This window comes from Oncorhynchus clarkii, chromosome 22, assembly GCF_045791955.1.
Source record: "Oncorhynchus clarkii lewisi isolate Uvic-CL-2024 chromosome 22, UVic_Ocla_1.0, whole genome shotgun sequence".
Taxonomy (NCBI): Eukaryota; Metazoa; Chordata; class Actinopteri; order Salmoniformes; family Salmonidae; genus Oncorhynchus; species Oncorhynchus clarkii.
This window is the reverse complement of record NC_092168.1, coordinates 28558964-28576523: the sequence shown is the minus strand read 5'-3', so window position 1 is coordinate 28576523 and position 17560 is coordinate 28558964. Positions and strand designations below refer to the sequence as shown.

At 43.1% G+C, this 17560-nt stretch overlaps 1 protein-coding gene across 1 annotated transcript; it reads right to left on the bottom strand.

Moving 5' to 3' along the window:
- Positions 1-7885: 7885 nt before the first annotated feature.
- On the bottom strand, positions 7886-12880 carry LOC139380247 (uncharacterized protein C3orf38 homolog). The gene is made up of 4 exons (XM_071122784.1): positions 12397-12880; positions 10907-11085; positions 10685-10819; positions 7886-10523 (listed from the first exon to the last, which is right to left on the bottom strand). Exons 1-4 carry the CDS (start codon positions 12524-12526, stop codon positions 9867-9869), a joined length of 1101 nt encoding a protein of 366 aa, XP_070978885.1. The 5' UTR covers positions 12527-12880; the 3' UTR covers positions 7886-9866.
- Positions 12881-17560: the final 4680 nt, after the last annotated feature.

Below are 17560 nucleotides of genomic sequence, written 5' to 3'. Positions count from 1 at the left end.
TGAGTGAACAGGGAGTACAGGAGGGGACTGAGCACGCACCCCTGAGGGGCCCCTGTGATGAGGATCAGCATGGCTACCTGGGGGTCTGTCAGGAAGTCCAGGATCCAGTTGCAGAGGGAGGTGTTTAGTCCCAGGGTCCTTAGCTTAGTGATGAGCTATGAGGGCACTATGGTGTTGAACGCTGAGCTGTAGTCAATGAATAGCATTCTCACATAGGTGTTCCTTTTGTCCAGGTGGGAAAGGGCCGTGTGGAGTGCAATAGAGATTGCATCATCTGTGGATCTGTTGTTGTGGTATGCAAATTGGAGAGGGTCTAGGGTTTCTGGGATAATGGTGTTGATGTGAGCCATGACCAGCCTTTCAAAGCACTTCATGGCTACAGATGTGAGTGCCATGGGTCGGTAGTCATTTACACCAGGTTACCTTAGTGTTCTTGGGCACCGGGACTATGGTGGTCTGCTTGAAACGTGTTGGTATTACAAACTCAGACAGGGAGAGGTTGAAAATGTCAGTGAACACACGACAGTTGGTCAGCGCATGCTCAGAGTACACGTCCTGGTAATCCGTCTGGCCCAGCGGCCTTGTGAATGTTGACCTGTTTAAAGGTCTTACTCACATCCGGAACAGCTGATGCTCTCATGCATGTTTCAGTGTTACTTGCCTCGAAGCGAGCATAGAACTTATTTAGCTTGTCTGGTAGGCTCATGCCACTGGGCAGCTCGTATTGATTATTTGCCTGTTTGATGGTTTGTCAGAGGGCATAGAGGGATTTCTTATAAGCTTCCGGGTTAGAGTCCTGCTCCTTGAAAGCGCCAGCTCCACCCTTTAGCTCAGTGTGAATGTTCTGGCTGGGGTATGTACATACAGTCACTGTGGGGACGACGTCCTCGATGCACTTATTAATAAAGCCAGTGACTGATGTGGTGTACTCCTCAATGCCAATCCTGGAACATGTTCCAGTCTGTGATAGCAAAACAGTCCTGTAGTTTAGCATCTGCTTCATCTGACCACTGTTTTATAGACCGAGTCACTGGTGCTTCCTGCTTGAAATTTTGCTTGTAACCAGGAATCAGGAGGATAGAGTTCTGGTCAGATTTGCCAAATGGAGGGCGGGGGAGAGCTTTGTACATGTCTCTGTGTGTGGAGTAAAGGTGATCAAAAAATGTTTCCCCTCTGGTTGCACATTAAGCACGCTGATAGAAATTCAGCAAAACTGATTTAAGTTTCCCTGCATTAAAGTCACCGGCCACTAGGAGCACCGCCTCTGGATGAGCTTTTTCCTGTTTGCTTGTGGCAGAATACAGCTCATTTCGTGCGGTTTTAGTGTCAACCTTGCTTTGTGGTGGAATGTAGACAGCTACAAAAAATTAGATGAAAACTCTCCAGGTAGATAGTGTGGTCTAAAGCTTATCATGAGATACTCTAACTCAGGTGAGCAAAACCTTGAGATTTCCTTTGATATCGTGCACCAGCTGTTGTTTACATAAATGCATAAATGCCCACACCCTGTGTCTTACCAGAGGCTGCTGTTCTATCTTGCCGATAGAGTGTTTAACCCACCAGCTGTATGTTCTTAATGTTGTCGTTCAGCCGTGACTCATTGGTAGGATATACGTGCTTTCAGTTCATCACATTTATTTTCTAGCAGAACGGAAGGCAAAGGCATATTAGCCACTCATCGCCTGATCCTCGCAAGGCACCCTGATCTTTTGCCTTGAAATCTCTGTTTCCTTCACCAGTGAATCACAGGGATCGGGGCCTGGTCGGGTATTTGCGGTATATCCCTCACATCCGACTCATTGAAAAAGTCCTCATTCAATTTGAGGTGAATAATCCCAGTTCTGATGTCCAGAAGCTCTTTTCGTTCATCCAGAAGCTCTTTTCGTTCACGGTAGCAGAAACATTATGTACAAAACAAGTTACGAACAATTCAAAAGAAGAAAAAAATAGCATGATTGGTGAGAGCCGTTATGACGGCATCCCTACCCTCCGGCGCCATCACTACTTTTACGTACAGAATAATATTAAATGCTCAGAAACCAGGTTGCTGTTCTCCTCTCAGCTTGCGGTGCCAACTGGCTTATACAATGACATATTGACAAATGCTCCATGGAGGCATGCAGCTCCCTCACTGCTTGCTGGGGGGGGGGGGGGGGGTCTGTTTTGGTAGGGTCCTCTGGGGAAATAGGGTTTCTGGTGGAGGAGATGAGGATGATGAGGATGAATGAAAACATTCCTGGATGTCAGCAGCAGCATGTAGATATCTAGACAGAGGAGAGGAGAAACGTAGGCTATTAGACTACTGAGATGCACTGCTGGGTTCTGAGTGAACAGGGCAGCTATTGATTTCCTCTCCTTTCTCTAACTGGTGTTTCCAGGCCCTGTGGGCAGCAGTCTGGCCTCCAACACCATTGCACAGCAGAAGACTAGGGGAAACACAACTCATAACTCACAAACCGGCCATGGGGCCAGCTATCAATCAATATGCTCTTCTACAAGATCACATATCCTTATCCTTCTAGCTGCCTACATCCCCCAGCATCCCCCAGAAGGCCCTCTGTCTTTTACTACCCACAGAACTGAGACAATCTGAGCTCATTATCTGGTCTTTTAGAAAGGTACTGGAGAGTGACAGATACAGTAGGAAAACCCTTGAATAGATAATCAAGTATAATAGAGGTGGTTCAGTGGTGAGTAACCTTGCCTGAGACTTGAAGAGATACGTTGTACCCCAACAGTCTTGAGGTAAGCAGGAAATGTCCCAGATGTCTAAGATATCCCAGATGTCCCACATACACTCACTGTGGTATTCATCCGGTTTGTTGAGTCACTATAGGTGAAATGCCGAAACAACCCTTGAAAAAAAAGATTGAAAAAAAATAGCACTCTTCTCTTGGGAAATAGCACTCTTCTCTTGGGAAATAGCACTCTTCTCTTGGGAAATAGCACTCTTCTCTTAGGAAATAGCACTCTTCCCTTGGGAAATAGCACTCTTCTCTTGGGAAATAGCACTCTTCTCTTCTCTTCTCTAATTGGCTTACAGTGCGTGAGTTGTGTTGTGTGAGGAAGTCAGTCAGGCTGCAAGGGATTTGAGCAGAAAGCACTGACCCCTGAGGTGATGCCCCCTGGAGGCCTGTTAGGGTACAGCCGCAACATTAATCACTCCTGCAGACGGGTTTTCACAGAAAGCCCCAGGCTGTGAAGTGACAGAGTGAGAGGGAGAGGAGCATCAGCTGGGTGGGAGGTGAGCCTTTCACTGCTCCTCTGGTATACCAAATACAGTGAATGAGTTTCCGCTGGTAGGTTCAGTAGAACAGTCCAGCAGTTGACGATACAGTTGTAGAAGTAGCAAGGCAGCTGTGGAAGAGTGGTAGCTACCTCCACATACTCTCACAGGAACTTCCATCCTACTTATACATCATAACTTTTAGCTGAGTTATTTGTTAAAACTTCCATTTTTCCATTTGTCCTAATCTCTCCTCCACTCAGCAGGAGAGAGAGAAGGAGAGGTGGAGGAAGAGGGAGCGAAAGAGAGAAAGCTAAAACATTTCTCATGGCTTTACATCCAAATCAAGTCAAAGTGTATTGGTCGTGTACACAGTTTAGCAGATGTAGCGGGTGTTATTAGCTTTATTAGCTTCTGTTATTAGCTCCTAACAATGCAATAAAGTGTTAAACATTACAAAATAATACAACATTTGAAAAATCAAGAAGAATCCAATTAACAACCAAATAGCAGAGTAAGAGTAATCCAAATGCAATCTATACATATACAGTATTCACCGAATAATTTACACGAGATATACTAAGAATTATATGTACAACAGGAGACATAAACTCAGCAAAAAAATATACGTCCTCTCACTGTCAACAGTGTTTATTTTCAGCAAACTTAACATGTGTAAATATTTGTATGAACATAACAAGATTCAACAACTGAGACATAAACTAAACAAGTTCCACAGACATGTGTCTAACAGAATGGAATAATGTGTCCTTGAACAAAGGGGGGTCAAAAAGTAACAGTCAGTATCTGGTGTGGCCACCAGCTGCATTAAGTACTGCAGTGCATCTCATGGACTGCACCAGATTTGCTAGTTCTTGCTGTGAGATGTTACCCCACTCTTCCACCAAGGCACCTGCAAGTTCCCAGACATTTCTGGGGGGAATGGCCCTAGCCCTCACCCTCCGATCCAACAGGTCCCAGACGTGCTCAATGGGATTGAGATCCGGGCTCTTCACTGGCCATGGCAGAACACTGACATTCCTGTCTTGCAGTAGATGCTGGAGGGTCATGTCAGGATGAGCCTGCAGGAAGGGTAGCACATGAGGGAGGAGGATGTCTTCACTGTAACGCACAGCGTTGAGATTGCCTGCAATGACAACAAGCTCAGTCCAATGATGCTGTGACACACCGCCCCAGACCATGACGGACCGTCCACCTCCAAATCGATCCCACTCCAGAGTACAGTCCTCGGTGTAATGCTCATTCCTTCGACGATAAACGCAAATCCGAACATCACCCCTGGTGAGACAAAACTGCGACTCGTCAGTGAAGAGCACTTTTTGCTAGTACTGTCTGGTCCAGCGACGATGGGTTTATGCCCATAGGTGATGTTGTTGCCGGTGATATCTGGTAAAGCCATATCTGCAAGCCATCAGTCCAGCCTCTCTCAGCCTACTGCGGACAATCTGAGCACTGATGGAGGGATTGTGCATTCCTGGTGTAACTCGGGCAGTTGTTGTTGCCATCCTGTACCTGTCACGCAGGTGTGATGTTCAGATGTACCGATCCTGTACAGGTGTTGTTACATGTGATCTGCCACTGCGAGGACGATCAGCTGTCCTGTCTCCCTGTAGCGCTGTCTTAGGCGTCTCAAAGTACGGACAATGCATTTTTTTGCCCTGGCCACGTGCAGTCCTCATGCCTCCTTGCAGCATGCCTGAGGCACTTTCATGCAGATAGGCATCTTTCTTTTGGTGTTTATCAGAGTCAGTAGAAAGGCCTCTTTAGTGTCCTAAGTTTTCATAACTGTGACCTTAATTGCCTACCATCTGAAAGCTGTTAGTGTCTTAACGACCGTTCCAAAGGTGCGTGTTCATTAATTGTTTATGGTTCATTGAACAAGCATGGGAAACAGTGTTTAAACCCTTTACAATAAAGATCTGTGAAGTTGTTTGGAATTTTTACGAATTATCTTTGAAAGACAGGGTCCAGAGTTTATAAGAGTGAGCTATGCCAAAAATCCAGTATACCTATAAATAAGTGGTGTATAAACAGTGTAACTAAAATACAATGTACAGTAGCAAAAATATTAGACAGCTGTCAAGAATACAGTATTCAAATATGCAGTACAAAGCCCATGGGAAAATTGACAGAATTGCAGGAAATGAGCTTCCGGACCAGGGTCCGGAATCTAAATATATGTGTATGTGAATGGTGTCTATAGACAGTACACTCTTCAAAAAGGGTTCCAAAAGGGTTCTTCAGGTGTCCCAATAGGATAACCCTTTTTGGTTCCAGGTAAAATCCTTTTTGGTTACAGGTAGATTTATTTTGGGTTCCATGTAGAAGCCTCTGTGGAAAGGGTTCTACATGGAACTCAAAGGGGTTCTACCTGGAACTAAAAAGGGTTCTTTAAAGGGTTCACCTATGAGGACAGATGAAGAACCCCTTTAGGTTCTAGATAGCACCTTATTTTCTAAGGAAGTATTGATAGTGTGTGAGTAGAAAAGTGTGTACAGCAGTAGTTATACAGGATATTGAATAATTCTCAAGATTAAGCATGGGTCCAGATCTGAGCCACCTCCTGGGTATCTGGAGGCTGGGCTATGGGCATAGGAACATAAGGTCATAGGGTCAGTACTCATCTTCACCCTTCACACTGACAGTCTACTTTCAGACAGAGAGAGGCGGGGAGCGAACATTGCTGCTATTAATAACAATTAATAGCATCCAAATGTCCAGGCACTGATGTCATAGTGTGTGTGTGTGTTTGTGTGTGTGTGTGTAAATCGGCGGCTGGGTTCCCTGGGAATTGAAATTAATGAGTGTAATCAGAAGCAAACAGCGAGCGAGGCAAGGGCAATTAATACAAACCGGCGAGCAGTGGGCTGAGGGCTGGAGGGAGAGGCTGAGAGAGATGGGGATTAAGATGCAGCGTGGGCAGGCAGATGTCCTGGAGGACGGGTGCTGGGAGGCTGGCACCAACACACATCCGCCAACCGGCCGCTCTGTTCAGGATGGCCAGCAGGCCCAACGCAAGCTGACAACCTCCTGGCAACGCTCTGATAACGTGATCATCTCTATTTAGAGCCAAGCTGAGAGAACCGTCAGGGCCCTGCTCTACGTGGTGAAGGCCTGGCTATCAGAGAGGAACACTGCAGTATGGAGGAAATGGTGGGATGGGGCTATATATGTTCTATAGGGCTGTGTGTTTGAAAAATAAAGTTGTAGACTAATACTCCCTGATATGTATTGTGGATTAACCAATTTTGAGCTGGCATTCAAGCAGTAGAAAATCTGAGTTACTGGTTCAACGCACCAGCCCCACCCACCCCAATTCAACCACTGTATAGGATGATGGAGAGCAGTGATTGTTTCCTGGTTTATTTGAACCTCTTCTGATTGAAACCTCCATGTTAGCTTAATGTATTTAGGTGCATTTCTCCATGTATTTTCCCCTTTTATAAATACAGTTATTTTCCTGCAGAAATGGTTCTGGTTGTTGTTTGGGTTAATTGATGCTAAACTAAACCGTCACAGCAACGGGATCCTCTCACTATTCGCCTGTTTGTTTCCTGGGATCCTGGGCATTCCCCCGTGTCCTAAGGTTTCCAGTGTTTATGTGAGCTAATCATGTGAGTGTAAATCTACACCGGGCCGAAGCACAGAGCACTGTTAGAAACTCTGATATCTGCCTATCTAGTCCACATCAATTTACCCTGAAACAGGAAAAGTGTGTCAGCTGTAAATAGATGCATTTATTTAGCTAACATAAAGGGAAGAAAGGAAGAGAGAAGGTGACATGATATGTCAATCTATAGAGGCCTTGCCCAGAATCTAGTTGACCATCACCCTAACCCCCATTTTTCCTATACAAGTGTGTTATATTTTTTATACAAGTCTTCTCGACAATAGTTTGTCAAAGCTTGTATTCGTTGGAAATGCTCTGAATGAGTAGCACTTCGGAGACGGCAATCACATTGAAAAAACTTGATCGAATTTACCTCTTAATGTGATTTGTTACTCAACGTTGAAGAGAAATATTATTGCCTATTGATTGATTATAGTTCTACAACATAAATCCACTTCACTGGCACTTCAATAACTAGTCAAATATGTGTTTCCAAATATGTGTTTTCATACCTTTGAAAGGCAATAGTTTACAACCATATTAATTTAATGGCAGACAATTCACGGTAAACTCTCAAATTTACTGTTTTTTTCACGACCTAGGCTACAAGACACTGCCAGCGTACATAAAGTAGCCCAGGCTGTGCTTAGGAATTGATTACTTTCCCCACGTAATCGCTTTAAAAGCATTCGATTTGGCTGAGGATCAAATTATAAATTCTCCTTGATGTAGCATGCCTGCCCCCTTGTGGAATGTTGGGACTTTGTCACTCTGAAAGTCAGAAAGGGGAACAAAGATCGGTATCATTCTTTCAGGATGACATTACGTAATATCAAATATTCGGACATAATTATCCGGTATATAACGTTATACTATTTCATATATATTACACCATCATGAAACAGCAACCCACGTTAAAAACAGACACAGGATACGTTACTATATCTAAAGAATAAACTTCGGTTTCACCAGTTTGGCAGAAAGTGTATGAGAAAGGGTGAGGTTCCGCCATACAGCCTCTCATTATGTACTTGTTTTGATTTAACCTTTATTTCGACAAGAAGTCATGCTGAGAACAAGGTCTATTTTACAGATGAGCCCTGCATACACATCAACACACACTATACACATCAATAATAGACATCAATATACACGTCAATACATGAAAAGCAAAACACAATCATCAGTAAAAAGGTCCTCAAACCCACTCTCAAATTCATAGAGAGCTATGGATGCAAAGACTGACCACCCATGACATCAAAATTATAGTTGTTAACCACGTTGAGGCTATAGAGCATTTGTTTGTGTTTATAAACATTGGAGTAAAATAAGATTATATTTTGGGTTCTGGTGGGGAAGGGCAACCTAGTCAGTTGTCCAACTGAATGTATTCAACTGAAATGTGTCTTCAGCATTTAACTCAACCCCTCTGAATCAGAGGTGCTACACTCTCACACAGTCAGGCCTATGGGCTACACTCCCACACAGAGCCAGGCCTAGCTGCCTTAATTGACATCCACGGTGCCTGGGGAACAGTGGGTTCCCTTCTCGGAGGTAGAAGGACAGATTCTTACCTTGTCAGCTCGGGGATTCAACCCAGCAACCTTCCGGTTACTGGCCCAACACTCTAACCACTAGGGTACCTGCGTTATATTCTTCAACAATGGAAATAATTCATTTATAAATCAAAAATGGATACAGATATTAAGGATTCCAGCTTTAATGACCAAGAAAAAACCTAAACTTGACTACTGACCCTGCCTTATGTGCTCTCGAAAAATATCCATATTTTTGTTAGTGACAGTAAAGTGAGGATATGTCATGCATTGTCATTATCCCCAACAGCTGTCTGCAACCATAACTCTCCTTGTAATTCAATCCTGCCATCTTCAAAACTACAAAGAGCTTATTTAAAATCAGAAATGGGTGCTGAAACTTTCCATAGCAACTTGATGACTAGAATTCTGCTAGCAGCACAAATTATGACGTCATGTTAGTATGGTAATGAGGAAACCTTTCAAAACATTGCAATGTGGATAACTCATTCAAAAGATATGGACTTTTTATCAATGCACACTTTTTTTATGCCAACAAGAAAAGGCTAAAAGTAATATATGAAAACAAAATCACTTTTTTAAAGAATAATAATTGATACTGGTATATTGAGAATATTGGGCAGTAGAGAGAACTTTAATACCTGTCTCAACTAAAGTGTGGTGGGAAATACTAATTAGGGTCTTTATGAAACAAATATGTGTCGTTTTGGAAAGGTATCTTTTAAGCTCTGCGTCAGAGCCATTCCATGGGCCAAATCGCTTATTAAACGGAGGGAAGCCAAGTGCCATAAAGGCAGGAGGCGGGCAACTTGTTATTATTCTTTTTGTGAGATGAACAGCCAGAGAACAATGGCCGTGGTGGTTTCCTCTGCCACCACTATGGCCCAGTAAAGTGCAGAGCCCTGACCTACAGAGACAGATATTAACTAGCTCCGTTCCTTTGAAGCGAATGCCAAGAATAACCCATGGGCCTATGGGCTACACTCTCACACAGAGTGAGAGAGGACAGCGCGACGGAGAGAGATTGAGAGTGAAAGAACACAAATTAAAAAGGTAGTGGTGGCCTTGTTTTCACAGCTTTTGGACTTTGTAGATATAATGTAAAAGGTGTATCTATGCAGGACTCCCTTGAAAAAAACAGATTTTGGTCTCAATGACTCCATTCCTAAATAAAGGCTACAAATAATTAGAACAAATAGATCAGAGGTTACTGAGGTCAATTACAGTATCATGATTGATTAGCTGGGGGGAAAATGTACCAAACTAGAGAACAGTTAAATAGTCATTTTCTGACAATGAGTAAACCTAGAAGTAGGCAACTTATGAAGCATTACATGACAATTCATTTACTGTACCATTTTATAAATCATATTTAAAATGTCTCCATAGTTAGGATCCAGACCTGCGGACCCTCGGTTGAAGACCCCTGCTGACGATCACACCAGGTCCCCCATCATCTACAGAGGAGCTGCAGGTCATTGGAATCCCATGTTAATATTGGAGACAGCAGGTTCTCTCCCACCCTGAGAGCCTCCTGGCCCCTCACCTTCAAGACCATGAACTTGATCTTCCATTTGTTCTGGTCCAGTGGGGAGCGTATGAGGCCAAACGCCTGCTCATAAATGCCGACACATTCTCTGTCTCTGTGGATGGTCCCTGCCACAGCCACCAGCACCAGGCCGTGGGGGGAAGACAGGGCCTTCAGGCCACCAGGATCCAGGTTGGGGCTCAATAGCAGCCTCTCGTCCCTCGCCAGGGCCAGGAGACGCAGGCTGGTCATTGCTGCTCCTTCGTACTCTTCTGTATACTGCTCTCCGGCGCTGGAGAGAAGACGTAGCCTCACATCCTCCCAGAAGTGTTGTGGTCCCCACTCCTGAGGAGGCTGACCCAGGGAGGGGTTCAGACTGTTGAGAAGCTGGAAGAACCACTGACAAAACTGTCTGGCCAAGGCCAAGTGGTCAAAGCCAGCACTGTATGTCGCCTCAGAGGAAACAGAGACACTCTCACTTGTTCTCAGACCAATTGGTCTCAAACTAGTCTCAATTTGTCTCACAATAGTCACAGCTGGTCCTGGATTGGTCTCAGCTGCTGGGCTTTGAAGGTCCAACATCTACAGACAAGAACATTTCTCTTAAAAAATGGAATAAATGTTCTGGCCAAAGCTTGGCATTTCTAAGAACTGAGGTGAAATGTCTTTGTTCGCTACAATACAAAATATTTTTTACACTGCATGCCTTCATGCCATAGAATTAGGATTGATATTATTATTACCTGGGATGTGTAGTGCGGCTTAGAGTAGACAGGTTGAGGGGGGACATGTGCTGTTGGAAACCTCATTCCTATCTGAGAATCTGCTGCTCTTGTTAAAGCACTGAAGGAGACATCTTCATACACTTGTGGACACACCTGAAGATAACAGAGACAATGGAAAGAGGTGCATTTACCTCACCTCTTAGTTCCCTAAGTGTCCAAGTGTATCTGCTCCAAAAATACCTTCTCAGTAGTCCAGACGTCAAGGGCCTTCTTCACTAGCTGGTCTTTGTTGCTGTTTTTGGGTATCACAACCCCCTCGTCCTCCGTCAGGTATTTGAATATGAAGTCACGTTGAACTTTCCTGCGTTTCAGGAATGCCTCTGCATTCTCTGTGTTTGAAAGGATGGCATCAATTGATTCTGTAACATAAGAATATGGCCCAAAGGACTCTAATGAGATATCACATATCTGAGCAGCACAATTACAGATAAAGCTTTTCACACCACCACTGGATATTCATTGGTAAATTACGGAAATACTTTTTTACAACATGGCACATTCTGAATACACCCATGGTTTGAAAGTCATCCAACATGATTTATCTGGTGCTGTGAGTATAGGGTATGCCTCAAGGAAGGGCACAATAACTGTCTGGAAATCTTGGCAATGGCACGTATGTGAATTCTGTTGTTGTTGATGATGTCTGCAAACAGTCGCCCTGCTATGATGATATTGCTGAGTCTACCTTCAATACATGGAGCTAAGAAAGTACATTTCATCCACATTTTCTAAAACCAATTGCAGGCTAAATTAATGAATTGTATAACAATGTATTAGCATGTTTTAATACAAATGTGTTTTTAAAGCTAGAATTGTTAAACGAAACAAATACAAATCAGACACCCCACATTCTCTGTCTCTGTGGATGGTCCCTGCCACAGCCACCAGCACCAGGCCGTGGGGGGAGGACAGGGCCTTCAGGCCACCAGGCTCCAGGTTGGGGCTCAATAGCAGCCTCTCGTCCCTCGCCAGGGCCAGGAGACGCAGGCTGGTCATTGCTGCTCCTTCGTAGAAATATAACCATTCACAAATTGCATCTATGGATGCAAGTACTGACAATCCATGACTGTCACGTCCTGACTTTAGTTCCATTTTTATGTCTCTGTTTTAGCTTGGTCAGGGCGTGAGTTGGGGTGGGCATTCAATGTTTTTGTTCTATGTGTTGTATTTCTGCTTTTGGCCTGGTATGGTTCCCAATCAGAGGCAGCTGTCAATCGTTGTCTCTGATTGAGAACCATACTTAGGTAGCCTGTGTTCCCACTATGACTTGTGGGTAGTTGTTTTCTGTTTAGTGTATGTCACCTTGCAGAACTGTTTCGTTTCTTCCATTCACGTCGTTATTTTGTTTTTGTGTGTTCAGTTAATAAATTAACATGGACACTTACCACGCTGCGCATTGGTCCGATATTTCATACTCGTCGTCAGACAACGAAGAGATGCGTTATAATGACATCAAATGATTGTTTTTTTTTAGGCTATATAGTGTTTGTTTACGTTTACATTGTTTACAAACAGAGTAAAACAAGCTTGTACTTTGGTTTCTGATTAACTACGCCCATGAGGCATTTATAAGTTATATTCTTCATGAATGGGTATATAGAATTAATGTATAAATCCAAATACGGATGTAGCAACTAAGGATTCTAGCTTCAATGAAGGATGAAACCTACCTGATTTGCTCTCGAAAAGATCCTTCTTTTTGTTAGTGATAGTAAATCGAAGTGAGGATATGTCATCATTTGTCATCATCTCTAACAGCCGTCGGCAACCATAACGCTCCTTGTAATTCAATCTTGACATCTTCAGAATTAAAGAGCTAATTTAAAATCAGAAATAGGTGCTGAAACTTGTTATAGCAACTTCCTGACAAATTATGCCAGCAATATATGCCGATCTAACCAATTCCGTTTCAGCAGATCATATCTAGGAACTTTCGGTTTCATTTCCCGAAAAGAAGAAAGCTTGTTAACTTGGTAACCTCTATGAAAAACGCAAAATATTTGGTTTATGAACCAATGTATTGGTGGTCTACTACTACACAATTATTGTACAAAACTTTGAAAAGTAATGCAACTTCGATGGAATATAACCCTAAATAAAGCGCATGAGAAAGAAAGAGATCGTATAGAACTAGCTAATTAAATCCCATACCCTGTCGTGACCAGTCATTCAGGGCTGTTTATTCATGTTTTTTGCAACAACAAAAAAGTTTTAATTTGGGGTGCTTGCCTGTTTTGAATCTTATTTTGGCATTAATACGTGTCACATATCAGTTTGCAAACAATGTAAAAAAATATATATATATCATTGAGTTAATAAAGCCGCATACAAGCATGGTCTCTTTTTTGTTTTCTTGGGTAAAGCAGCTCCAACATGTTTCAGCCTAGCTCGGTGATTTCTGTGGTGGTGGGATAAACCAGCAGAAAATACTGAGCGTTGCGCCGTGATTGGCTCAGTGTTCTATCACTCATGGGGACACTATGTCCTGCCAAATCTAAGGGTGGGTTGTACCAACATGGTTTAAATTAATCTAGGATTAGAGCTAATCTAGGTTTTGTAATGTAGGTTTATAATTCATCAGAGACCACCACTTAATTTTAAATCTGGATCAGTAAATCTATGATTAACGGTTTTAAACTATGATTAGTGACATGTTGAAACGAAGTAGCAAGCCAACTTGACATATGAGGCCACAAAGTTGCTGTTCCTTGATAAAATAATAACAATGTAACGTTAGAACTACTGCAAAATAATAACAATGTAACATTAGAACTACTGCAAGTTTGCCCCCGGTGATGCGTTGTGCAGACCTCACTACCCTCTGGAGAGCCTTACGGTTGTGGGCGGGGCAGTTTCCGTACCAGGCGGTGATACAGCCCGACAGGATGCTCTTGATTGTGCATCTGTAAAAGTTTGTGAGTGCTTTTGATGACAATCCAAATTTCTTCAGCCTCCTGAGGTTGAAGAGGCGCAGCTGCTCCTTCTTCACCATGCTGTCTGTGTGGGTGGACCAATTCAGTTTGTCCGTGATGTGTACGACGAGGAATTTAAAACTTTCTACCCTCTCCACTACTGTCCCATCGATGTGGATAGGGGGGTGCTCCCTCTGCTGTTTCCTGAAGTCCACAATCATCTCCTTTGTTTTGTTGACGTTGAGTGTGAGGTTATTTTCCTGACACCACACTCCGAGGGCCCTCACCTCCTCCCTGTAGGACGTCTCGTTGTTGTTGGTAATCAAGCCTACCACTGTAGTGTCATCTACAAACTTGATGATTGAGTTGGAGGCGTGCATGGCCACGCAGTCGTGGGTGAACAGGGAGTACAGGAGAGGGCTGAGAACGCACCCTTGTGAGGATCAGCGGGGTGGAGATGTTGTTACCTACCCTCACCACCTGGGGGCGGCCTGTCAGCAAGTCCAGGACCGAGTTGCACAGGGCGGGGTCGAGACCCAGGGTTTCCAGCTTAGTGATGAGTGTGGAGGGTACTATGGTGTTAAATGCTGAGCTGTAATCGATGAACAGCATTCTTACATAGGTATTCCTCTTGTCCAGATGGGTTAGGGCAGTGTGCAGCGTGAGGTCTGTGGACCTGTTGGGGCGGTAAGCAAATTGGTGTGGGTCTTGGGATTGGGATTGAGGTCAGGGCTTTGTGATGGCCACTCCAATACCTCAACTTTGTTGTCCTGAAGGCATTTTGCCACAACTTTGGAAGTATGCTTGGTGTCATTGTTCATTTGGAAGACCCATTTGCGACCAAGCTTTAACTTCCTGACTGATGTCTTGAGACGTTGCTTCAATATACTGTATCCACTTAATTTTCGTGCCTCATGATGCCATCTATTTTGTGAAGTGCACCAGTCCCTCCTGCAGCAATGCACCCCCACAACATGATGCTGCCACCCCTGTGATTCACGGTTGGGATGGTCTCTTCGGCTTGAAAGCCTGACGCTTTTTCCTCCAAACATAACGATGGTCATTATGGCCAAACAGTTCTATTTTTGTTTCATCAGACCAGAGGACATTTCTCCAAAAAGTACCATCTTTGTCCCCATGTGCAGTTTGGCAAACGTAGTCTGGATTTTTTTATGGTGCTTTTGGAGCAGTGTCTTCTTACTTGCTGAGCGTTCTTTCAGGTTATGTAGATATAGGACTTGTTTTACTGTGGCTATGGATACTTTTGTACCTATTTCCTGTAGGATCTTCACAAGGTCCTTTGCTGTTGTCCTGGGATTGATTTTCACTTTTTGCACCAAAGTACGTACATCTCTAAAAGACAAATTGCGTCTCCTTCCTGAGCGGTATGACCGCAGTGTGGTCCCATGGTGTTTATACTTGCATACTATTGTTTGTACAGATGAACGTGGTTCCTTAAGGCGTTTGGAAATTGCTCCCAAGGATGAACCAGCCTTGTGGAGGTCAACAATTTTTTTCCTGAGGTCTTGGCTGATTTATTTTGATTTCCCCAGGATGTCAAGCAAAGAGGCACTGAGTTTGAAGGTAGGCCTTTAAATACATCCACAGGTACACCTCCAATTGACTCAAATCATGTAAATTCTCCTATCAGAAGATTCTAAAGCCATGACATCATTTTCTGGAATTTTCCAAGCTGTTTAACTTCTTGGAGCACCCATCCCATTAGAGGGATCAGTTTCATCAACATCCGCTGAATTGCAGAGCACCAAATTCAAATTACAAAAAAATATTTAATTTTCATGAAATCACAAGTGCAATATAGCAAAACACAGTTTAGCTTGTTGTTAATCCACCTGGCATGTCAGATTTAAAAAAGCTTTACATCGATGGCAATCCAAGTGTTTATGTAAGGACATCTCTCTCAGTAGACAAAACATTACAAACAGGTAGCAGCAAAGTAGATTGGTCACAAAAGTCAGAAAAGCAATAAAATGAATTGCTTACCTTTGATGATCTTTGGATGTTTGCACTCACGAGACTCCCAGTTAGACAATAAATGTTCCTTTTGTTCCATAAATATTATTTTTATATCCAAAATACCTCCATTTGGTTGGCGCGTTATGTTCAGTAATCCACAGGCTCGAGCGGTCACGACAGGGCAGACAAAAATTCCAAATAGTATCAGTAAAGTTCATAGAAACATGTCAAACGTTTTTTGTAATCAATCCTCAGGTTGTTTTTACAATAAATAATCAATAATATTTCATCCGGACCGTAGCTTTTTCAATAGGAGAGAGAGAGAAAATGTCTACTACAAGCTGTTGGCGCATGCAAAAGTCTGCTGGCACCCAGCCATCCACTGACGCGATGTGATCATTCTCGCTCATTTTTCAGAATAAAAGGCTGAAAATATGTCTAAAGACTGTTCACACCATGTGGAATCTGGTTGATATCCCTTTAAATGGGGGGAAGGCATGTAATGGAACAGGGAGGTTTCAAAATAAGAGGCACTTCCTAGTTGGATTTTCCTTAGGTTTTTGCCTGCAATATCAGTTCTGTTTTACTCATAGACAATATTTTGACCGTTTTGGAAACTTTAGAGTGTTTTCTATTCTAATCTGACAATTATATGCATATTCTAGCTTCTGGGCCTGAGAAACGTTTTTCATCCAAACATCAAAATACTGCCCCCTACACTCAACAGGTTAAAGGCACAGTCAACTCAGTGTATGTAAACTTCTGACCCACTGGAATTGTGATACAGTGAACTATAAGTGAAATAATCTGTCTGTAAAAAATGGTTAGAAAGATTACTTGCGTCATGCACAAAGTAGATGTCCTAACCGACTTGCCAAAACTATAGTTTGTTAACTAAAATTTGTGGAGTGGTTGAAAAATGAGTTTTAATGACTCCAACCTAAGTGTATGTAAACTTCCGACTTCAACTGTATATCTTGGTATATATTTCTATTATTTTAATTTCTATTATTGTCATTAGTTTGTTTTGTGGTTGAGGGTTGGGGGGAGGTTGATGGGGATGGCGGAGGTGCTGGGGGTGTCCTATTGAGTGAGAAGGGACCTATTGGGGGGGGATTCTTCATGGAGGCACATCCAGTCATAGTTTTGTTTATTATATTATTATACATTTTTTAATTATTGTTTTTTAACAGTTTACTGTGATTATGGATATGCACTCATGTTGACTTATATTTTAACTTTCTTCTTCGCCCAGAGTACAAATTTTATATTTATTATTGTTATTATGTCTGGTTAGACTGTAAACTCTCCTTCCAGACTCACATTAACCATCTCCAATCCAAAAAATCTTGAATCGGCTTCTTATTTCGCAACAAAGCATCCTTCACTCATGCTGCCAAACATACCCTCGTAAATCTGACCTTCCTACCGATCTTCGACTTCGGCGACGTCATCTATAAAATAGACTCCAACACTACTCAACAAATTGGATGCAGTTTATCACAGTGCCATCCGTTTTGTCACTAAAGCCACATATATTACCCACCACTGCGACCTGTACTCTCTCGTTGGCTGGCCATTGCTTCATACTCGTCGCCAAACCCACTGGCTCCAGGTCATCTACAAGTCTCTGCTTGGTAAAGCCCCGCCGTATCTCAGCTCACTGGTCACCATAGCAGCACCCACCCATAGCATGCGCTCCAGCAGGTATATCTCACTGGTCACCCCCAAAGCCAATTCCTCCTTTGGCCGCCTCTCCTTCCAGTTCTCTGCTGCCAATGACTGGAACGAACTGCAAAAATCAATGAAGCTGGAGACCCATATCTCCCTCACTAGCTTTAAGCACCAGCTGTCAGAGCAGCTCACAGATTACTGCATCTGTACATAGCCCATCTGTAAACAGCCCAACTACCTCATCCCCATACTTATTCATCCCCATTTATTT